Source organism: Xenia sp. Carnegie-2017, unplaced genomic scaffold (assembly GCF_021976095.1).
Source record: "Xenia sp. Carnegie-2017 unplaced genomic scaffold, XeniaSp_v1 HiC_scaffold_16, whole genome shotgun sequence".
In the NCBI taxonomy this organism is placed as follows: domain Eukaryota; kingdom Metazoa; phylum Cnidaria; class Anthozoa; order Malacalcyonacea; family Xeniidae; genus Xenia; species Xenia sp. Carnegie-2017.
Genome location: NW_025813469.1, coordinates 1,834,632 through 1,858,136, shown reverse-complemented (window position 1 = coordinate 1,858,136; position 23,505 = coordinate 1,834,632). Strand labels below are relative to the sequence as shown.

The window sequence follows — 23,505 nt, the reverse complement described above, 5'->3', positions numbered from 1 at the left end:
ATAAGCCGTTTGTGCACTTATTGACCAATAAAATGCGTTAAAATCTCTTGTTTTGATTGGTCTAAGAAAACGTGTTTTGACTTTTTGTAGAACAATCAATTTTAATTAGCTCTGTCTCAAAATGGCGGTGTTCTTTAATTTTATTTTCTTGTACAAAAAAATAGATGGCAAAACCAACAAATGGTTATTTTGAGGATGAACACTTAATTACATATTGCTGCCCTGAAATGTTTTATGCAAAATGACGGAGTGAATGCTAGCCTGTGAGTTATGTTTTCTTACAATTATTTCTCAAACTAACAACTCCAAGTTCTTTTTAATTTTTTGAGCATTTGCTTGCAACACGGTATCTTTTACTTTATATCTGACAGTTACTTTCTTTTTTATTAGTAGTTAAAGTTTCAAGGCGTGTTATTGAAATGGAACCAGATAGTACTTTCGAAGTAAGAAACAAGTTAATGGGAATCATCAAAGCTATTCGTCCCATCGATGTTGCTGTTGTTGTTAGCTCGCTTGTCGCTATGTACTTGTTTCGACTGCAAGACGGTTTCCAACTCATGCCTATATGGCAGCTAAAAGAAACTGAATCTGCCGAGCAATCTATCAAGTACTATTAGATATCACTCATTTTCAGTTTCAGTTTTATTTTCATCAGTTTTTAAAGCTTTGTGAATGTTTTATTTTATCTCTTTAGGGTTCCACCATTGATAGTTGATTTTGATGGAAACGGTCTTAAAGGTAACTCTATATTCCGAAAGGCTCTCTGTTACATTTTATTGTACTTGTTTTTATTATTATTTTCTCACAGAAATCGTCATTGTATCTGCTAGTGGAGTAAAAATGTTTTCATTTCATTCGGAAGACTTTGGTGATGAACATGATGCTTCCGAAATGAAAGAAAACAAAAATAACTCCAGTCCTGTGCTCTTTCATCTTCACCAAAAGGTTTTTCTTTTTGGTTTATGCGAAGTAAATGTGGAATGAGCAATAAAATCAATATCTTTTACATAGGCTATGTTTCATTTTAATGAAATGAACAAGACAGAAGTGTTATATCCTATTGCAATGAACTCTGGTTGTCTGTCTCATAGAAATAGCATCTGCCCTCAGGTACATAAATGAGCAACTGGTAATTTATACATTTGGTGGAATTTGAAACAGAATACCAAACTGAGTAGCAAAAAAATGGAAATTTGTATGTGAATTTTTGATATTGAAATTTAGAGGAAATTGGTGTTGAGGTTTTTCTTGAGACTCTTTAAGAAAGTTGTTGTCCCACTTATCAACATTGCAAATTTGTGACAGGTTTTGGCTATTGTATGGAATGACTGGTCTGTTACATTATTATCTCATGATTTGAAAATACTATGGAAATCCAGACCAATGACATTAAGCCTTCATTCAAACTTACAATTTACGTAAGTGTTGATTATTCAGTACTTTGATCAAAGTAAGATGATGTGACTCCAATCAATCAGTGTTGTACTTCTTCGGAGTATTTTTGAAAGGATTTTGATTTATTTTAATTAGAGAGATGGCTGTAAAAATTTGTTCTGGTGATGAAACCCCATTTGATGATGGGCTTGTAATAATAAGTGGTGTCCTTCATCTTTCTGGTCATTCATCCAGTGATGTGAAAATGTAAGTTGATTCATATCAAATGATGCAATAAATATTTTGTCTTGGTTTTCTTTGACTTTTATGACTACACTTTGCAATATTTTTTTTTATTTGCTCTATACTATTGTTATGTGTGAAGAAATTAAAATGAGAATGGTATGTGTCTGACTGTATTCATTTTTCCTTAGTTTGACATTTTTGATGTATTAGAAAATTTGTGTTCTGTTGTGTATACTAGATGATGTTGTCTCGTTTAAATAAACATGAAACATATTGTTCCAAAACATTCTACACTTTCAAAACATAAGATTTGAAAGTGTGGTTCAATTTCAGCCATACATATGGCTTTGCTTATTAATGTTTATCATTGTAAGAACTTTGAAGTCTTGACCTAATTATTTATTCAACGGTAACCGAGACAAGGAAAACAGATAATCCTTTTTTGCCATGAAGCCCAGCCCTGTCATGGATGGTTTGAAACAGTCAATGAAAGAGTTATATCGGGACGGGGCGGGTGGCTGAATGGTTAATTGCGTGTCTGTAAACCTAGCCCGGGTAAATGTGTCTGTAAACCTAGCCCGGGTTGACCAAAGCCATGTGAGGGAAATTTGGTAGAGGAAACTATGTCTTCGGATGGACTGTATCTGCATCTGCAATGTTGCAGCCTTGTCACACTGTGTCACGCTGATATCAGCGTTGTGGTTGCGTGAAGGGTACGAATGATTGTAGTCTGGTCAGCTGCCTTCACTATAAGTGACCAGGATGTTCCACTTTGTGGAACCCTCATACGTCGAAATCGACGGAGTCCATTATTTATTATATATTGTGAAAGATAGCAAGATTTAAATTTGTAATAAAAATCCCCATTTGGGTCCATGCTTCCTGATCTCCTGCGACAGGAGAAATATATGGTTGATTCAAATTCAGAGGATCTTTTTTTGAAACTTTGTACTATTCTTTGATTTATTGTTAAGAAAAGCTACATGAGAAATGCTTAGTAATTGTATTATTTACATTCAAGAAATCATCATCACCATCAAAGTACACAGGTTACATCAAACAAAACTCCTGAGGAAATCAGTGATGAACAAGCTGGTGTTGAGCCCGAGAACATTAATAATGATGGACTTCATCATGATATCGATCCTGTAAGTACATGCAGCATGTCTGTAATCTGTTTGATGATGGATTTTCTTGCTGAACACATTGTAAATGTTTACAATGAAAGATTTCATGGCTGACATGCAGTGTATCCAGATGAAATTTTAAAATATTCATGCTCACTTGCGTCAAAAGTTCACAAAAATGGCAAAAAGTTCATATTACCAGAGCCCTCTATAGAGGGCTCTGCATATTTCATCTAATTTTTAAGATCGGAAGTTAGCGGATTAACTCGGAAATTTTCGAAAACTCTCGGAAGTGTTCGGAAAACATCGGATTATCTCAAAATCGTCGTTGTTTTGAAAGTACTGTCGAGCTATGAAGATTTTTGTTTCATTGAACTATGATTTATCTATGCACTCTTTATGAAAATGATGAAAATACAAAAATGCATAATATTTAGAAAAATTCACAAAAAGTTCACAAACTTTTAATGTTCACGAAATGTTCATGAAGAGAGCAAAAAGTTCACAAATCTGTGAACTAACTTTGTTCACGATCTGGCAACACTGCTGACATGGCATGTTAAAACATTGTTTGGACTGGGAATGAGTTTCATAATTAGTTGCTTTGATATAAAGAACATCATTCCTTGAATGTGTTGGTTTTTGAAAATTGCCTCTTAATGGGAAACAATAACAAAGAAACGCCGAATGGACGAACAGAAACATTCAATTTAACACAACTGTATCAATGGGCAGCATAATGATTTTGCTTCATTTCCTAAACTTTAGATTATGAAAAAACTTTTGCAAACGGCATCCACTCGTTTGTGATATTGCAATGCATTTTAGTTGAGAATCTTTATCCATAAACCCATATTTTTTATTTCAACTGTTCAAAGCGTTTCTTGCGTGGCAGTAAATGTTACATGTTCACTAACATCCCTAGAATTTGACAAAATACATTGGTCATTTTACTACTTATGCATTAAATGGAAATTCTGGAAAAGTGGTGTGGAAACACGAACCTGTAGACTTGGAGACAAGTAAAGAATCTCATCAGGTGGGTATAAAAATGTAGCTTTTTCTGTTAAAATATCACCCAACCACTCTTCATCATGGAAAATGGTTATAAGCACTTGATCTCATAAACTCATAGTTAAATAGACTTTAGTTCAGTAATGTAGCCAGCAAGTTTTAGTCTTGCTGTGTAAATTTCTAAACATTATCTTTGTTCATTTCTTCAGAAAACTGTTGTTTTCATAACAAGTGAACACAGATAAATTAAAACACGAGGTGTAAAAAAGCGAGCTGACTACTCCCATGGCTACGCCAGTGTTTTAGTGTAATGGTTTATGGTTATTGCACTATTTTGTGTTTCCATTATAGGATCACCGAACTTCACATTTCAAACTTCAACTGCGAAAGAAAGCTGCTCATCGTGGTGAAGTTTACTGGACAAAATACAGCGATTCGTTTCTCGACCATCTTCCTTTCTTTTGGACCCATCCCTCTGAAACTAGTATAACTTTGGCAGAGTTTACAACAGCCAAACCAAAGAAAAGGAAAAGGACAAAAACAGAAGTGTTTATGAGCTTTGTTGGAAATGGTGGAACTATTGAAAATAAGACCGCGTCCAGTGAATTGAATTCGGTTGTTATTAAGCACAGCAGAGGAATTGATGTCCTGAATTTGGAAAATGGTGAACCGTTATCTTCGTTGCAATTTGACTCCAAGTTTTCAACGTTTGCCGATGTTAATGGCGATGAAACTATTGACTTGATCAAGTTTTATTCACAAGACGAGAATGACAAACATGATTGTTTTTTGGTCGTATCAGATGCGAATACAAAGTCTTCAATTTTGTTTAACTCCTCCGTTTGTTATCCGTCGAGTTTCATCGATTTTTTTGGTAGGTTTTATGTGTACAGTTATGTATCTTTATGTGTACAGTTATCTTTATGTGTACAGTTATGTATCTTTATGTGTACAGTTATGTATCTTTATGTGTACAGTTATGTATCTTTATGTGTACAGTTATGTATCTTTATGTGTACAGTTATGCGTCTTTATGTGTACAGTTATGCGTCTTTATGTGTACAGTTATGCGTCTTTATGTGTACAGTTATGCGTCTTTATGTGTACAGTTATGTATCTTTATGTGTACAGTTATGTATCTTTATGTGTACAGTTATGTCTTTATGTGTACAGTTATGTCTTTATGTGTACAGTTATGTATCTTTATGTGTACAGTTATGTCTTTATGTGTACAGTTATGTATCTTTATGTGTACAGTTATGTATCTTTATGTGTACAATTATGTATCTTTATGTGTACAGTTATGTATCTTTATGTGTACAGTTATGCGTCTTTATGTGTACAGTTATGTATCTTTATGTGTACAGTTATGCGTCTTTATGTGTATAGTTATGTATCTTTATGTACAGTTATGTATGCAATGTGAAGCATTCATCTTTTGCTCATGAATGGCTAAGACTTATATTTTTTTTCATTGGAACGAGACTGTACGAAATCGTATGTATATTTTCTCTGGAAAAATCTCCTTCTAGATCGCACAACAGATAACTCCAGTGTCCAATGCCATGACATAAAAATGTTTTTCTATTTTAGCTGAAACCGATTTGAGTTCTCACGAAAATCTACGAAGCCATCCCCCACTAGCGACGCCGACTTTGAAACGATCCTTTGGTGTCCTGTATCACGTTCTTGGTCATGGTTTATCACGTGATCATGCTGGTATGGATATCATTATACTGACTTCGTCTGGTCGACTTTGTGCCTTTCACCCATCGGGTCGATATATTTGGTACATCGATACTGGAATGACATGGCACGACTCGGACGGTTTTGTACCAAGTTTAAAACTTATTTCTTTATCTTCGGACGAAATTAAGGTTTGTCATGAACTGCATCTTAAATTCTCTCGTTGTTAATTTCTGTTACCTTGCTTTTTCTGTACAGGATGGATTGATCATTCTCGGATCACGTGAACTGCTTGTTGTATCCCTATTGGATGGTGATGTATTGTCAACTCACTCCATACCTTGTGTCCCCACTCTTCCGTTGTTGCTTGGCGATATTAATAATGATGTAAACGACGAGTTCCTTGTTCGTTGTAGTGACAGGTCAGTCGTGTGTTAAGTGTGCGAAATTTAAAGAATCTATCACAGAAATTTCTTATTCTCTTAGATATAAGATCTCCTAGAACCGTAATGGATTTTCTGACAATAAATCTGATGATTCAGACATCTGGGGACGGTTGCACGAAGCCCGGATAGCGTTATTCATTGGATAGCATAAATTTTCAAATTGTAAAAGATGTTTGTGTTCGTCTTACGACAAAGGAATTTCGTAATGCTCGAAACAATATTTTATTGCTCAGTTTGAATCTTACTTTTTTTCCTTTTAAAATGTTTTATAAAAGTTTTAAAAAAAATTGCTATCCATTGGATAACTCTATCCAATGCTTCGTGCAACCTGCCCCAGAAAGCCTCATTAGTTAAAAACAAGATTGGAAACATGCATGTTAAAAAGAAAGTGCGGAGATCTGTAAAGTACGAGAATAAGAACTAGTGTAGTAAATTGAAATTACCATATCACAAAGATTATGCTAACTTGCTTCTCTAGAATCTTAAAGTACTTCGTCAGGCTTCACGATGTCATGATATTTTGCTGCGCCTTCACTAGTTTTAATTCGTCAAAATAATCTTCTCTTATTCATGTGACTTTCACACTTTTCCCAAAAAGGCAAATCCTATTCAAATAACCATGACCTAACTCTACATCAATATAGTGTACACTTGTGTCCACGCGTATTGAAGAACTTTCTTCTTCGTCATCAACAAACAAACCACTTGAAACGGCCCTCGAGAGGAAAATAAGGCCCGACGTTCGTCTAAAAAGATGAAAAAGCTTTCATCTTGAAACCCTCGGAAAGGGAAGACTCTTGGCAGGCTTCTAACAATTTCTTTGTTTATTGTTTTATGTGTCATGACATGCAACAAATGTTTTTGTTTTATTAATTGAGATCCATTCTTGTTTGATATTCTTTTGAAATATGTTTCGCTGATCTTTCCCTGTAAATTTTATTTCTTTATTGTCAGTTTCAAATGTGATTTATTACATATTACCATTAAAATTTAACCGTTTTTCCCAGTTCGTGTTCCGTAATCACGTGGTACACCGTCCTTGCATCATTATTTGGTGTGGTTTGTTTGTCATTTTTGGCGCTAAGATTCAAAACACACACGCAAATGATGAAGATCGTACAACGCTATTTTCTTTGACTCAACTAAATGACGAACGTTTCGACACACGCTCGATGTTTTGATTCGGTGTTTCGTAGAGGAAAATATATTCGATGATAAACGGTAAAACGTTTAAGAGTAAAACAATTCAAAATCAGGGTCGATATTGCATTATTTCATATAAGGAAGTTGCCTCAGGCAATATTTTCGTTGAGTCACGGTTCAACTTTGATTCGTCGCGTTTTTTTGTAAGAAAGTTTTGTTACGTTATGAAAGAAATAAAAGTTTTTTGTATTCAAAAGACATTTACCATAAAAATGATCTGGTATCTTTGTAAGACGTTTTATTGTAAGAATCGTATATCAGTTTATCATGATACCTTTCCAGTCCTACTGGTATTTTTGTAAGACCTAGTTTAGACGTCGAACTTTATATTAACTGAATGCATTAAAGACGAAAGAAAATGAGATGAACTCCTTCATTGTCTTTTGTTTTAAATGCATTCGGCTCATGTAAAATGCGACGTATAAAACAGGCCTAAGATGTTGTATTGTGAAAATCGTATATTATTTTATCATGATAGTTTTCCGGTCCTACATCTTCAAATTCCTGCTGAATCACCTTCTTATATAGCGTTATTTCACGACACGTCTCACACTTCCTAAAGACATTGAAGTTTATTTTAACTAAATAAATGTTTGTTAAGCATCATCTAGAGGAACTTAACTTGCCTCGAAGAAACGTCCTTTATGTAATATAGTCGCTGTGTGTACACAGTTCTACTCGTGATAATATTATTACGAATAAGGAAAATCTTAAAGCTTTTGTTCCTACGTTTTAAACAAATACGTTTTATGATATTGTTAGAATGTTGACGTTATCACGTGCATTCATTTTACTGACGAGTATTGTCACCTGGAAAAGCCAACATCGACGACAATCTAAATTAAACACCAAAATTAACATAAAGTGACAACATCGCAGTCTTCCCTGTAGGGGAGGGATGGGGGAGATATTGATGGCAGGATTATGATTCTAGTCAAATACAGTTAGTTTAAATCACTTGTTTTGGGCGAAGCTCTTTAAACTATCATTCCATCCCTGCTCTTGATAAAACAAAGATTACTATCTCATTTTATATAGGTACATTGCATTTAGTTTGCAGCGCTTCAATCGAATTTGGTTCACGTTACTTTTGTACAGCGTTATCGGTTGCGTGGTCGGCTTGTTACTGGTCGTCATAAAGCTCCTTGAGAGTGAGGAATATTCATTCGATGTGTTAGACACTCTATTCAAAGCTCTGAGATTCTTTCCAGCACAAGGTACAAGATTTTGATCTGAAGGGTTTGAAAGGTATGAAGAGTTCAATATACAATTTTTCATTTAAAATCGTGTTCCTTGTGCATATGTTTTCATGCTGTGATGGTCAATGAACCTTTACTACAAAAATATATGCGCTCTGTAAAACGGAATATTTTCTTCGGTTTTTACGAATTAGTTGAAGCGTCAGCATTGTCCTATAAAATTTTTTTTCTTGAATGTGCTCAAGTCGCTTTGCGTCTGTTTGAAAGGCTGAATATTAAGATTATTTCTTGCAGTAAATAGTTTATAGCCGTTAAGCTGTTTGCTTTCAACGATTTTTTGGAGCCAGACTTAACACGTTCCGTTTAGAGTATCACGTTCATCGCGAGGCAGCTGCAACCTTGCGATTCTCTTAATCCCAATGCATAGTTTTATAAATGATTCTGTACAATCACAATTCCTGAGAATCCTGACTTAATTGCTCTGTACTAGAAAACTGTTTTGCTAACATCAATGCTCAATACGTGAGTGAATACTATGAAAAAGATGCGAAAGATCTGTCCCTGTAAATCGTTAGAATTATTTATTTCCGCGCCATTTTTTCACTGCTTCTATATCATATAAACAAGTATTTCAACATTTATATTGGCCTTCGAACTTGTTTTGCTTTTGTTGTATTTGATTATAATATTAAAGCAAAAATAGAAACCGTAAATGTAGAAATCTAAAGTATTTCCAAACAAAATATTTATAATTTATCTGATCCTTTTGTCTTGCATAATCCCATGCATGTGCTTTTGAATTATCATTGTGATTAGTCGTTATATATAAATATGACTCATTGTATGATAATGCATCTTTACACGTAGATATTCTTCATATTTTCCTACATTTTTAATTGATTAGATGTAAGAATGTTTTGGGAGCAAGCACGAACACGCTACATTACGTGCCGTATCATATTTTCTACTTTTTACTGAATTGTAGTAAAAATTTTAGCAACAACGATCTCGAAATATTATCCAGGTAGTACGTTTTGAAAGATCTTTTTCTTAGAGTATATATTTCACTATTGTCATATGTAAGGTTAGAAAACTGAACTGGTTGTTAAAATGTGACAAACACGCTGTGAATCATTAAATTCTTCACAGGTAACGAGTGGATGCAAATTATACGACACGCCTGCATGCCTGCATGTACACGTCATTAATGATAGGATTTTCCCGCACACGTTAATGTTTCCGGTAGTCTGTAGCGGCGTTTGTTGAATATATTGACAAAGAAACACTCGCAGCGACGTTAGACTGTTAAAGATTGTTTGTCATATTCCTCTCTTTTTGATGGTGAAAATAACGTGTGATATTTATTATCGACTATCAAAAATCGACAATAAGATTATAAATATTGTAGTGATGTATAAATTTTATGTTTTTTACAGTCTTAAAATATGCTGGAAAAGCAAAACTCATCTTCACTTTCGCATGTTTTACTTTGTCACACTTAAAGAATTCGTCATGTTTTTATAGTCAAAAAAATTATTTTACATAAAAAACTGGGATTTTTTAATGAGCAGCTCTACGCTAGACTCCAGTGATTCAAATCTGTCATTTATACTTTAACCACTACGATTTCAATAATTTTGGTAGATATTCCCTAAAACTCCAAACCATTTCCTACATTATAGAAGTAATGATGCATTATGGTTGTTTAATTTATTAATAATTTCCGTAATTTAAACCGACTTGCGGAACATTAGGAAGTTTTGTAAGAAGCAAAATTAAAAGTAAAATTGTTGTAATTCAAAGAAGTTATTAATCGTAAAGTCAACATTTAGGATTATTCAAATATCTAATGCTTGACTTAACCGTTTTTTTATTAAAAAAATACCGTTTTAACAGCACGTATGAACAGTTATTGCTCTTTATCAATTGAATGGAACTATGGGAGTTTAATGAATATGCTCTCCGGATTATGTCCGCCGTTAATTTTTCTTGAAAGAAAATCAAACACCATAATTTTTGATGCACGTGTTTTTGATGTGTATAGTAAGGCGTGATTGTACATCGTTAATGGTGATTTTTCTCACAATTAACTTGGGTGGCATGAAATGAGCGACACGACAAGCGTCATTTGAAAAGTTTGCTCCGGAAACGCAGAGCATGTGAACGTCCACAGCGATCTTTTGTGTTGTATGCAAATGTTAAGGAAATAACAACAAAGAATGCGTGTTGTTCAAGAGCTCGTAGTTTCAAATGCTCAAAAAGGAAACTAGGATGTCTTCGGGTTTTGTTTTAACATCATGAATATTTTAATTTTTAAGTGCACTTACCTGCTCTGATTGGCAGGTTTTTTGAATCTCGATTACTCCCAATACAATTGTTTTGGGCTATGACTCAAGCTTGTATAAAATTAAGTTTACTATCAGCGAGCTCTGCTGCTTGGTTTCATGACATAACACTACCGCTGCTGTATCGTTGAAGACAGTTTGTAAACACCTAAACGTGTTGAAAGACATCTGTTCGTCTTGTTGACAAACGTCTTATTATATCGGGAAATCGGCTCTGCTCAAAATTTCGACCAATAGAGAAGCATTTGAACATCGTAAGGACTTATTTAAAATGTACGTCTTTATGTAACGCTTCACTAATTTTAAATGACATGTATGAGAAACATGGGCTATTATATATTTATTATATTACTATATCAATAAATGGTTGAACTATAAATTTAGTTAAATATCTCATTATACTTTCGTAGGATTTGGTGGTAAAAATACGTTGAGTGAAATTTTACTTCATTTTGGTTCATTAGACTGCGTGAAATACAACGCTGTGAGATATACATACTTTGGCCATCGTTGACTACTTGGTGATAAATTGACTTCATCAAAGAAAGACAAAAATTCTTGAAAAACGAAAGAGACTGAAGACATATACCTTATATATAACTATACATAAAGTTCTTTGGTTTTTAAGTGCTCCGTATATTCTTCCAGTTTGCTTTTGAACTATGTTGAAGTTCGCAATCAAACGCAAAACTTTGGAACTATTTCACGAAGCCATCGACAACAAGGACTATCTACGCACAAAATTGCTAATCGAGAATTGTGATAAGCAAAAGTTTGTCGTTGATTCCTTGGATTCCAACGGTCTGACATCTTTGCAACGAAGTTGTTTTTTGGGAAACGTACGTATCGTTCGCTTGCTTGTTGAAGCCGGGGCGAATGTTTCTATCAAAGATAGCGAAGGATGGACGGTGCTACATGCTGCTTCAGTTGCGGGAAATTACGCTGTTGTCAAGTATCTTATGAAAATTGGGGTCGATCTCGAAGCAAAGACAGATCGTGGTGAATTGGCGCTCAATCTGGCTGAGAAGGACAATGTTGTGTTGTTATTGGTGAAAGGAATGATCCGTAAGGGACTATATGGGTACGTTAGGGTGTATTTTAAAAACAATCCCAAAACGTTCCAACGTATCATTGATGACTTGAAGAAGAAAGATAAACTGTGTAGTAGCCGTGTAAGACGTACGGCTGGACAACGTCCACATAGTCTAGAACTTCCAAAGGTGTCGAAAGTAGCGGTTGATCGTGAAAGTAATGTGAAAATTCCACGAAGCCCTGGTGAAGAAGGAGAACCACCACGTGGTACATTCCGAAGGTCACTCAAAGGACGTCGACCAACACCATCGCCTACCCGATGTATTGATGATGATCTATTATCAGACGATGAAGAGTTTGACCATGATCACGTGGTTCCATTGATGCCATCATGGATGTCTTCATCAATGTCGTCATCCTCCATGTCATCAAACTCTTCTATGACACCAACAATGCGATCACGTGATTGGCCTGATGTGATATACGCGGCTCATCGAAGTTCCCGTACGTCCTCGTCGTCCAGTCCTTCTGCCACATCGAAATGCGTAGAATTTGTGGTTCCCCTTGGTGCCTGCGATGTATCGAATGGCAGTGTAAAACAGGTGAGCAAATGGATTGATTCTGGTCAAATAAAGGTGAATTCCTTCAATCAGAATGGTGTAACACCTCTACACCAGGCTGCTTACGCCAATAACGTTCCAGTCATTGAACTCCTTTTACGTCGTGGAGCAGACATCAATAGACAATCAATTGATGGTTGCAGTCCCTTGCATGCTGCTGTTCAAGGGGGGAGCACTCGTGCAGTGTTGGTGCTTGTTGAGTATGGTGCTGATTTGTTTATTGAGAATGAAAGTGGCGCGTTACCAATTGAGGAGACTGAGAACGAGGGGATTATAGGCATTCTTCAACAGGCCATGACTCATAATTGATCATACTTTTTGCTTAGTTATGTAAAGTAAACAGTTAATTTTGGAATTGATGTTTATCGTTGAATTTTAAGAACTTTACTTCAATCTTAAAGACGAGCATGGCCGGAGTTCATAACAGTACTGCCTGGGCATCACAAAATATTTGATACTGAAGGAAACATTGACATTTCAAGTCTCTGATGTGATGATCATCATTGTGTGACTATCACGTTTCAGAAGCTGACAATGTTCAAAAACTCGTTTTTATTGAAACTTGAAATATATTTACGCACTCAAATTCCTTTTTGAGTTGATAATGATAACAGAATTCCTGTTTAATACGTTCTTATAAGCTTTAATAATTAGCAGTTTTGTTTTGACTGTGTTTGTTGCTAGTACTTTCTTCGGACTTGGTGTGCACAGAAATTTTTTTGTACACACAATCCTGATATCGTTACATTGGAAAAAAACAAAATATTATTTCTTTATGGTCACTTGGTGAGTCCAAACTTGCATTGGATATAATCCTACATTGCATTCCTTAAATCATTAGTTTATTTGTTTTCTGGGAACCTGCATGCACATGAAGCGAATGATCACCGGAACTACGCAGTTTAAATATTTCCAGGTTTAGTGTAAGCATGTTTGATCGTTATGTTTATTGATATTGATTACTTAAAGAGATAGAATTGTTGTTTAGGACAAACATGACTGGAGTTTAGCTTTTTGCATTACAATTGTTGCCAAAGATCTTATTCAGTTAGGTAAGATTGTCGTCTCTTATTGCATGATTTCAATCATGTATATTATACACGTAAAATGTTCAAGAGAGACTCGTCGTCATTGAGTTGAAAAGTAGCAAAAGCATTCATATGCATTACGCATCTAACTGTTATCAATAAAGTCTATGGCTAAAACATACAAGTTAGTTATAAATGTTTCGAACATTGCTATTGTAAAAATGATGTCACACTGTTTCCTGATTATTGTGTTTTAAAGTGGTTGAGTCGTGTCACGAGGAATTTTGTGTTGAATTATTCAGTGTAAGCTGAATTGACCTTATTAGGCTATGACCTTGACTGACTTTGTCATGGTATGGTATGACGTACGCACCACATGTTTATCGTACTGTTCATTGGCAAATTGATACGATTTGTTGACGTAGCTAACAAAGCCAGCCAATAAAAAACGCCGTTCCCAGAGGTATATATTTCGTCAATTAAACTAGACGCGTTTGTTTGCAATTGTCGAAGGCGAATGACCGAGAATTGTGGCGAAAGAATCAGTGGACCAAGCAACAGTTTTCCTCTGACTATGGGCGATAGCTCGTCATCGAAAGTCCAGCCAGTTTATATCAAAAATTATGATATACTTATATTTTTCCTTGAGGAAGAGCCCAAACAAGATGAACACAGAAGCTTCATTGTGCACAATTCTGGCATCGTCATAATGTCTCAGAAAGGACGTATACGAATTGCTCGCCACAATATAAACGTCGCGGATTTAGAAAATGCCGTTGATTCAAACGGAACTTCTATCCGCGGCGTAAAGGTCATTCGCCGTAAAAAGCTTCATGTGTTGGTTGCTGGGGGACAGCTAAACGTGTAAGCACAATTGCTCTTATCACAGGTCGGAATTTTGTCATTAGAACTTTTCGTGGTGGTGATGATTTAGCGTAATTTTCACGAGAGTTATCTATTGTTAAAAGTATATTGTTGTTCGTCTTGGTCGTAAAGGTATGGTTTCTTCGAAGTTAGAACCACATGATTTGACAACAGGTCGGAATTTTGTCACTTCGTTTGTCATTCAGTAAAGAACCTTGTTTCTATTACACGAGTTCCAGTGACAGCAGGGGCAGAAAAGTATCCAAAGAATGGTGTCATTTAATCTAAATCTTAGAGTACTGTCTGGTCACAGAATAGATACATACAGAAGGGCCACTCTCGTCGGAACCTTTGAAGATTTTGTTGTCAACTTTTAGCCCGCAATCAGGCATCGCCGCCATGTTGGCAGCAAGATAACTCCAGCAAGTTCGTAATAGAAAATATAGTAATGAGAAACAGTTCGGCGCGTCCTAGATAATTATATGGCTATTCCATTTTTGTTTTGTGTATGCCATCACGAGCAATGTCAAAGAAGGTAATTTTGACAACTTAGGTCGAATCGCATCGTTAGAATACACGTTTTAGAGTCAAAATTTGTTATTGTGGTCTGATGCTTTTGCCAACTTGCCAACATTCAATCATGGTTATGCTTGTATTGCGAGTTAGAATGAAAAGGATCATCAACTTTGTCTATGGAATTTTCCTTGTAGTAAGTTTGTAGAATGTTACAAATGCTTGACTTTAATGTACTTTCGCGATCTTTTATTAGAAGAAGAAAACTCGCGATTTGCAAATTGATGCCGTAATAAATTCGCATTCTTAAAAAAGTTTGACCAAATATTGCAGTGGAAACTGTGAACATGTACGGAATGGCACTGGTATCATGTTAAGACTCTTCAAGATGCTCTTTCCAACATTCAGATTTTTGGTTGTGACTGAGAAGCAATCCACGAAGGTGTCTTCAAGTTGCATAATGTAATTTAAATAGCACCATGAAGGAGCAGTCAGTCCACCAAAGTTGAGTTCTTTATATGCCTTGAAATAGCAAAGCAAATTACCATCATTGTTTATGTTATTTGAAGTCAAAACGTTCTTACATTGGAGACAGCTGTGGATTTTGAAAGCTTTGCTTAGCAAATATCCTGAAACATAGGCAGCAGCATTTTTGTGCAATAAATTGTTGCCAATATTTTGTTCTCGGTAGTCATTTTCACCAATCAACAGTGAGTTACTTGGAGCTTTTACATGGGTAAGTGGCATACTAAATGGTTTGGGCTTTTTTTTTGAAAATTGTATTAGCAGAGTGTCCATATCTTTAGAACAGTTTCCTTTGGAAGAGGTCAAAAGTGAACTAAAAAAAACCTTTCGAAAAGCTCTGATAAATTGTATTGGCGTGGGATTGTCAGAATTACCTCCTTGCTGGCTTATTGTTCCAAAAAAATTCTCTAGAGCATCTGTGTTTAATCTTCTGGTAAGCAAAAATGCAAAATTATGTGAGGCATGAAGATAGGTCCAGAGACAGATGATGGCCTTTATAGATATAAGCCATCCCTTCAGTGATTTGATTCTGCCTGTGATGTTTTTACCATCTTTTACCACTTTGATTCCCTGGATAAAGGACATTGCTTCTTTGAGAAAAGCAATGTGATTATTGCTGTTGCTTATTGCACTTCTTTGTTCTTTTGCTGATTTCAGTGTGGAACTATTGACGCAATCGAAAAGCGAATCAAATTTGAAAAGCAACTCAGCTGTACCTAAGGCTGATGGTGGTAGTGCTCCAATTGATGAATATGTGCAAATCGATGCAGCAACGGTGTGGCTGAATATTTGTGTAGCATATTTAACTTTCATCTTTTGGAAATTGGTGGGGTGAAGGTGCTTATCTGTAAGCTTAGGAGCTGCTCTAATTGATAGAGATTTATCTCTCTCATAAAAATTTTCAATGTCCTTCCAGCAAGCCGAATATTTTCCAAATTGAAAGGTGCTGTTCATGAGGTTATTTCTTGTGCACTTGAGCAGATGTGGAGGATCAAACATTAGAAATATTTTTCTTCCATTGTGAACAAACCATGGCTTCTCGTTGGTGACATTCAATTTTTGTGACATACTGTAGAAGTTGGACCCCATATCTGATATTACCACACAAATGTTCAACCCAATCAAATCAAGCTTGCGAATGACTTCTTTGATCAAATCTTGCAAAACATCAACTGGACAATATTCATTAATAAGTACATACCCCAAAGGTTGCTTCCAACCTCCAGATATGCTTCGCAGCATGAATACAAGACCTGATGTTGCCAATTTGTTTGTTCGATATCCACCAAAGTCCTCTACTCCAACAATCTTATCATCTGTGATGTTGTAGTAAAGGTGTGTTTTTAATGATATCTCATCAACACAAAGAGTGCACAGCTTTTCCATATCATTCATGTAACACACTTTTTCTTTCAACAGATTTAAGGTTGCCTGAGGAATACCAGCTGTTATTGGAATTCGTGAGACAAACCGTCTAATTGAAGACTTTGTTGGCAGAATAAACAGCTTGGAGAGGAGGCTATACACTTTGCCACTAGCATGATATAATGAAACTGCTAAGGACTTCATTTCTGGTGAGTACCTTCTTCCATGTTTTTTTGATGAATGTAACTTCAGTTGCAATTCTTTGAAATTAGCCAGGAGATTCGGTAATTTTTCAATTCAGCATAAATTGACTGTTTGGTTGATATGTCCTTTTTGGCAAATTTTCTAACTTTTGTATTAAGCCTTGCAATTATTTGCTGCTTTACTTTCAGCATTCTCCTTTGATTTTTTTCTAGGTGTGTCATTTGAAAGTGAGGAAGGTGTTTGACAGCAGAAATCTTTCATTACTGTGTCTTTTCCATCTGTTAAAATTCAAGATATTAAATAACTAAACAAATTTAAATTGTTTGGTTGAGATCATCTTAACTGCATGTGTCATATACCTTTTTCATTATGTGAATGTGGTTCATCTTTCACCGAAACAGTTGGTACATCATGTACTACAACACTTGACACCTCTGCCTCTGTTTTACGTCTTTTTGTGCCTAAAACTGAGTGTCTCTTAGTAAAAACTCCCTAATTTACTTCCATAATATAGTGAAATACCTAATTGACAATTACCTATTTCTTCCTTGTGAATTGCCCTTCGTTTCTGGCCAACAGCACGTGGTGGATTTGGAATATTAAATAATGTAGGCTTAGCCAGGACTTTTAATCGTGATTTTTCAAAGTTTAGAAACATACACTCTTCAAAGTGCTCTGCACACAGTTTGCAGTTATTATAGAGATAATTTGCAGTTTTATTTAACAAGTCCTGGCGTCTAGTGTTTTGAACCCATTCGTTTGATCTAAAGGCATGTGAATGTCATATAAATTTGTAAAAGTTTATCTTTACATTCAAAACTTACTACATATACTATTTTACCTCAATGGATCTCGCGGAAAACGAAAGAAGCTTAAGTCAGGTCGAGTTCTTTTGCTGTTAATGCAGTTTACTGCTGAACAATGAGTCCTTGCTCCACCTTTTAACTTCTTTTTGTCAGCCATTAGTGCGAATAAGTAAATATCAAAGACTGACTATTATAAATGTGATTAGTTTAGCGAAAATATATTATTAGTTAACTAGTTTGTGATCTTTGTAAAATGCCTTACTCATACCACAGAATAGATACATATGTATCTATTCTGTGCTCATACATGCATGTGTATGTTAACCACAATAACAGGAAAAGCTTACGTATAGGACGTGGTCAACCTACTGACTGCAGACAACGTACAGGACGTGGTTAATCAACTGACCACAGTTTACGTCATTGTACGATCACTTATAAGTGATGAAACGAAAGCTGTAGTTATGTTGGTGCTTAGCACAGAATAGATACATAGAAGTATCTGTGGTGCTCAGTAGAAGTCCACATCAGAAGAAAGCCTCATGTAAAAGAAAACGAACTATTTACGAAAACAACCAAAGAATCCAGATATATATCCAATCCATCAACGAATGAGTCACTGAAAGCAGTTGTCTTAGATAACTTTGAACATTTACACGTATTATAACGTTTATTAGCTACAATCATACAATATAAGAATTTTCCCAACACAATATGGCATTGGCTTTAAATACAATTGCACAAGTTTGCAATTTCTCAATGAACATTTATCGAATGTTCGGGATATGACTAAATTTGTCTGAATTCTAAAGCACCAAATCCAATGTCATACGAAATATCTTTTTTAGTGTAGCCCGTCCGTTGATATATTTCACATTGTTCCTTCTTGTTTCTGATTTAAAGACGTTCGTTAAGCGCTTTTCCGCTCCCGTTCTTTACAAATAAATAAATACGAATAACCTTGACCACACGGCCACGGCACAGCATTTCTCATACAGGTCTCGATAGAATTGTACACATTGGATGTACATGAAAAAGCATAAAAATATGTTGATTGTATGTTCCCATTTCAGCACAGCTTTCATTTGGTCGTCTCAGGATAAATATTTCAACTTTTCAAGTAATAACGCCAAGATTTTTGAGTTGTACATTGCTACCCTTATTTAGTGTAGCAAGTTTATCTTGCTGCCAACATGGCGGAAGTGGCGCATGCGCATTAAAATTTAGGACCGCATTTTTCGCGAAGTGGCCCTTCTGTATGTATCTATTCTGTGGTCTGGTGTTCCGAATGTCCTTTTATCATACCGTGTTGCTCAATTATTCTTGTCCACAATATGTATTCCAATTTTGAAGAAGCAACTTTGTTAGCCCATCCTACGTGAGCAACTTTTCATTATTTGGAGGCAATGTGTTGTGTGGTGTAACGATTGTATCAGTCGAGTGGCTGATAAAACCAAAGTTGTATAAATGAAGATGGACATCAAAGATTTGTTTCGACATTATTCTTTAAGCTGTGCGTCTGACAGTTCTACAAGGTGCTTGTTCAACTATTGCTAATTCCATCTGGAGGTAACGAAAACAGTGAATCTTTTTGAAACAGATGAACGACCACCTGAGTAGATATAATTGTGGTATCGTAATAATCAAGGATTATTTTAAAAAGCGAAGATTTTCAACGACATTGTAATGTATCAAATAAATATAAGTAACAATGGTTCAGTCATCTTTTTAGCAACAGTCGAAATTCGTTGTCCATGGTTTAAGGTGAAACAGCATTTTGTCTTGACTGGAAGGACATTGATATTTAGAGAGAAAAGTTCCAAATTTTTTTATTAAGAACAGGTCGGAATTTTGTCCTAACGAACACTTGCACGATTAAAGAGCTTTTACGACAGAACAGCTGAATGTTCGTGCACAAAGTTTCGTTACATTTTATTGTATTAAACTTTATTGATTTATACATTATGAAACAAATGTTCATACTTTCATATATTACAGTTTCTTTTAGAAAGAGTAACGTTTTATTATTGAAATGAACCTTTCTTGCAACTCAAGTAAATGTTATCTTATTGGTTTTCTGTTTGTAAAATTGTTGTAACTATAAATAAACTACTTATCTTGGTTTTTACCAATGTAGCCATGTAGATTACAATTGGATAAAGATGTTAGTTGTAAGCTTAATGAAACGATGTTATATACATAATTGCACAGTCTCTTGTAAACTCGAAAAACTTACACGAAATTTTCAAATATTTTCTATAGACGATTACATTAGCTAGGAGAGGGATTGGCGACAATAAAACATGCTTTTGCTTAACATAAACTCTATAGAAAGCACCAATGCCTGGAATTTAATAGCAGAGAAAACAAACTGTTTGACTTTACGACATGTTATGGTAAAAATAACGTGTTGGTTAATTCGTTTGTTTTACTAACTTTAAAACAGACTATCTGTTTTTCTTTAAGAGTTTGTCCTTCCTTAAATAGTATATATACGATCAAGGTACAACGTTAAATGGTGTATAATGCACTGTGCAGCTGACGAGCTTACAGATAAATAAAATTTTAGTCCATCTAGAAAGTTCTCCATACATACATGCCTTACGCAACTTGCATTCCTTTATATCACGAGTTTATTCGTCTTCTTGGAAGTGAGCATGCATGAGTCATGTGACTACACCGGAACTACGCAGTTAAAATTATAAGCTGTAAAGACAGCGAAGGAGAAGGTTGTCCGTAAGAAATTTCCACAAAGTTTCGATGAAATTTTTTGTCATGGAAGATGTTTTTGAGAAATCTTCTGTTGATTCTAAATCTGAGAACGATACCATTCGATGTGGAAAGCATCCGTGTTTTAAAAGATCAAGCGATGACAGTAAAGAGATGGTTTATTCTGTTGAACGATTAGAATCTCGACAAAGCTCGCTCAAAAACTATGGTGATCTTAATGTCATATTTCTCAAAAACTCTTTGGGAATTTTAACTTATGATGTCAAAGTAAAAAATCTTCGTGGAACAGTCGTCATTTCGTTCAATCCTATCATAAAGTTTGCTGTTGACAAAGATGTAACAATATGGGATATAGGAGAAAGAAGAGTTAAATGGGAAAAAATTGACTGCGTGACTAGCAATTTAAGCGAGTCTGGCGTTACTCGCAACTCAAATATATCTGTCGTTACTCGCAACTCAAGAAAATCTGTCGTTACTCGCAACTCAAGAAAATCTGTTGAACGTGTGGATTCTCTTCAAACATCGTTCCAGAATCATGGTGTTCTGATATTTGTCTTGTGTGAAAAGATTATTGGAAAAGAAACTTTCAATATCAACATAGAAAATGATAGTGGAGACGTGATCATTTCGGAAAATCTCGTCATCAAAATAAATGAAAGCAGAAAGTTAAATATCTGTGATGTAGAAAATATGATTCAATATGAAGATGACAATAATCTCGTTACTCGCAACTCAAATTCTTTTATCCGTGAGAATTGATAAAAATATCATTGTACCACAATATTTGTCGTGCTTAAATCATGACGTAAGCACAATACTTGAATTTATTATAAAATGTACAGAGATATTCAGTTTTAAGTGTATAGCTACTCATATATATTATGAACATTTATCTTCGACGTCGAACTTATTACAATGTAGAAATTACTCCAATAGTTCATGGTTAGATTTATAACGAAGTTATTTTAGTTGATTAAGTTTTTTATTAAAATATAACATTTTATACTGAAGTAGAATTTAACTTCTTCCCTTGGCCATGCTATATGAATCATCAATTTAGCAATTGCTATTCGATTTTCATTTGAGTAGATTTTAGTATTAAATATCAATTGTCAACCTCATTCCAACATTCCAAATCACACAATTACGTATGGCATACTTAGAGCCATTTAATTAAACTGGGAATTTTACTGCCACGTTTCGCCCTTGTGTTCACCAACATAGTTAACTTTGACCGACTTTGTGGTTCGTGGCAATCACATGACATGTGAAGAAGAAATTGTCCAATCACGTTGAAGATTTAATCACACCGTAGAAGGTGTGGCGATTGAACTTTGCGCAATTAGATATATGAAGTGTGATCAGGTGTTGATTCATCATTCAGTTTGCTAGCCAGTTGGGAACAACTGGACAATAATTAGGAGCTTAGAGTCGTCATTTTAAACTGACAAAAAATAGTAAGCTTTTCATTCAGTAAAGATCATCTGGCATGTCTTGTCTCTGGAGTCAGTTCTACAGATGCCAGAATGCAACTGAATCAGACATGTACGATGAACGAAAAGAGATGACTGGTAACGAACAGGCTTATGGAGCAAAAATACGACAAGCGTTGTTTCAAATTTATATCTTTCTCATTTTCTTGTCTCGTGAAAAGGCATTTGAATATGACGTGGTTGTTCTCGCAACTCAAGATTCTGTATCGTTAAACTGGAAGGAAGCCTTTCCTAAAGCGACAGGTCGTCAGCCATTGAAAGAGTCAAAAGACATTCACGCTCAAGTAGGTCGTGTATGGAAAGCACAATTCCAGTTTTCATTAAAAAAAATATGAACAATTAATAAGCGTTACTTGCAACTCAAAGCGGACACAACTGCGTTATTTTATCCCAAAGAAGTTTAACAAATTGAACATATTGAACATATTCAAGTTTACAAATATGTTCAATAAACTTGCTGACAGCGTATGCTCTTAGATTTTGAAATTCTTAAGAACTGTAAAAATATGCATCATGTGTTTAATAATCGGTATTAAACTTGTTTTTAATGTTATTGTAAGGTCTCTACTCTGGCATTATTGGAGACATTTTTTGGCACATTTTTACATCCTTTTGAATGTAAAAAGTTCTCCAATATTCTTTATAGCTGTAATTACCCTTACTAAACACTAATGCATCTAAGTTGATCGCACAGAACGTAAGGAATTTCATTTTTCGAAATGTTATGGATGAAATAATGTACTGTCTTAAATCCTCTTGCAATGAAGTCTTTTTCTCTCTTTTTTACTGACCGAGATAATCTCTAATATTGTGTCTCCTAATGATAATATCTAATCACTTAATGTATTGTGTAAAATAGTGATAAATAAATCGTGAAATTAAATTGCCTCATAAACAAATATAATTTTCATTAAAAGTCCATCTAGAAAGTTCTCCTTTCATGTGATGCAACTGTCTTACGCAACTTGCGATCTTTAATATCACGAGTTTATTTTTTCTTCTTGGAAGTGAGCATGCATGAGTCATGTGACTACACCGGAATGCAGTTAAAATTATAAGCTGTAAGACAGACAGGAGAAGGTTGTCCATGAGAAACTTTACAAACTTTAGACGAAATTTTTGTGTCATGGAAGATGTTTTGAGACATCTTCTGCTGATTCTAAATCTGAGAACGATACCATTCAATGTGGAAAGCATCCGTGTTTTAAAAGATCAAGCGATGACAGTAAAGAGATGGTTTATTCAGTCGAACGATTAGAATCTCGACAAATCTTGCTTAGAAACTATCGTGATCTTCATGTCATATTTCTCAAAAATTCTTTGGAAACTTTAACTTATGATGTCAAAGTAAAAAATCTTGGTGGAACAGTCGTCATTTCGTCCAATCCTATCATAAAGTTTGCTGTTGACAAAGATGTAACAATATGGGATTTAGGAGAAAGTACAGTTAAATGGGGAAAAATTGACTGCGTGACTTGCAATTTAAGCGAATCTGGCGTTACTCGCAACTCAAATAAATCTGGCGTTACTCGCAACTCAAATAAATCTGGCGTTACTCGCAACTCAAATAAATCTGGCGTTACTCGCAACTCAAATAAATCTGGCGTTACTCGCAACTCAAATAAATCTGGCGTTACTCGCAACTCAAATAAATCTGGCGTTACTCGCAGTAAATCCGGTTAAAC

General features: G+C 35.1%; 3 protein-coding genes and 2 long non-coding RNA genes across 6 annotated transcripts; 3 read left to right on the top strand and 2 right to left on the bottom strand.

The window, feature by feature from the left end:
• The first annotated feature begins 110 nt into the window (after positions 1–110).
• Positions 111–11,187, top strand: LOC124436731. Of its 2 annotated transcripts, XM_046986694.1 has the most exons (14): positions 117–263; positions 391–607; positions 695–738; positions 809–945; positions 1,012–1,110; positions 1,306–1,418; positions 1,531–1,641; positions 2,642–2,768; positions 3,673–3,786; positions 4,113–4,635; positions 5,355–5,638; positions 5,706–5,869; positions 8,135–8,344; positions 11,051–11,187. In XM_046986694.1, the coding sequence occupies exons 1-13, from the start codon at positions 254–256 to the stop codon at positions 8,325–8,327; spliced, it is 2,136 nt and encodes a 711-aa protein (XP_046842650.1). In that variant the 5' UTR covers positions 117–253; the 3' UTR covers positions 8,328–8,344; positions 11,051–11,187. The 2 variants fall into 2 exon arrangements, with proteins under 2 accessions (XP_046842651.1, XP_046842650.1); XM_046986695.1 differs by lacking the exons at positions 8,135–8,344; positions 11,051–11,187 and adding an exon at positions 6,538–7,072 and having other exon boundaries at positions 111–263.
• On the bottom strand, positions 3,457–3,947 carry LOC124436735. Its single transcript, XR_006945460.1, has 2 exons — positions 3,752–3,947; positions 3,457–3,668 (listed from the first exon to the last, which is right to left on the bottom strand). It is a non-coding gene; the product is annotated as an uncharacterized LOC124436735 (long non-coding RNA).
• On the bottom strand, positions 7,313–10,687 carry LOC124436737. The gene is made up of 2 exons (XR_006945462.1): positions 10,623–10,687; positions 7,313–7,932 (listed from the first exon to the last, which is right to left on the bottom strand). It is a non-coding gene; the product is annotated as an uncharacterized LOC124436737 (long non-coding RNA).
• A 94-nt stretch (positions 11,188–11,281) lies between the features above and the next one.
• Positions 11,282–12,960, top strand: LOC124436733 (protein phosphatase 1 regulatory subunit 12A-like). Its single transcript, XM_046986698.1, has one exon. It carries the CDS (start codon positions 11,303–11,305, stop codon positions 12,599–12,601), a length of 1,299 nt encoding a protein of 432 aa, XP_046842654.1. The 5' UTR covers positions 11,282–11,302; the 3' UTR covers positions 12,602–12,960.
• A 798-nt stretch (positions 12,961–13,758) lies between these two features.
• On the top strand, positions 13,759–22,741 carry LOC124436734. Its single transcript, XM_046986700.1, has 2 exons — positions 13,759–14,332; positions 20,353–22,741. The coding sequence occupies exon 2, from the start codon at positions 20,358–20,360 to the stop codon at positions 21,084–21,086; it is 729 nt and encodes a 242-aa protein (XP_046842656.1). The 5' UTR covers positions 13,759–14,332; positions 20,353–20,357; the 3' UTR covers positions 21,087–22,741.
• The last annotated feature ends 764 nt before the right edge of the window (positions 22,742–23,505 follow it).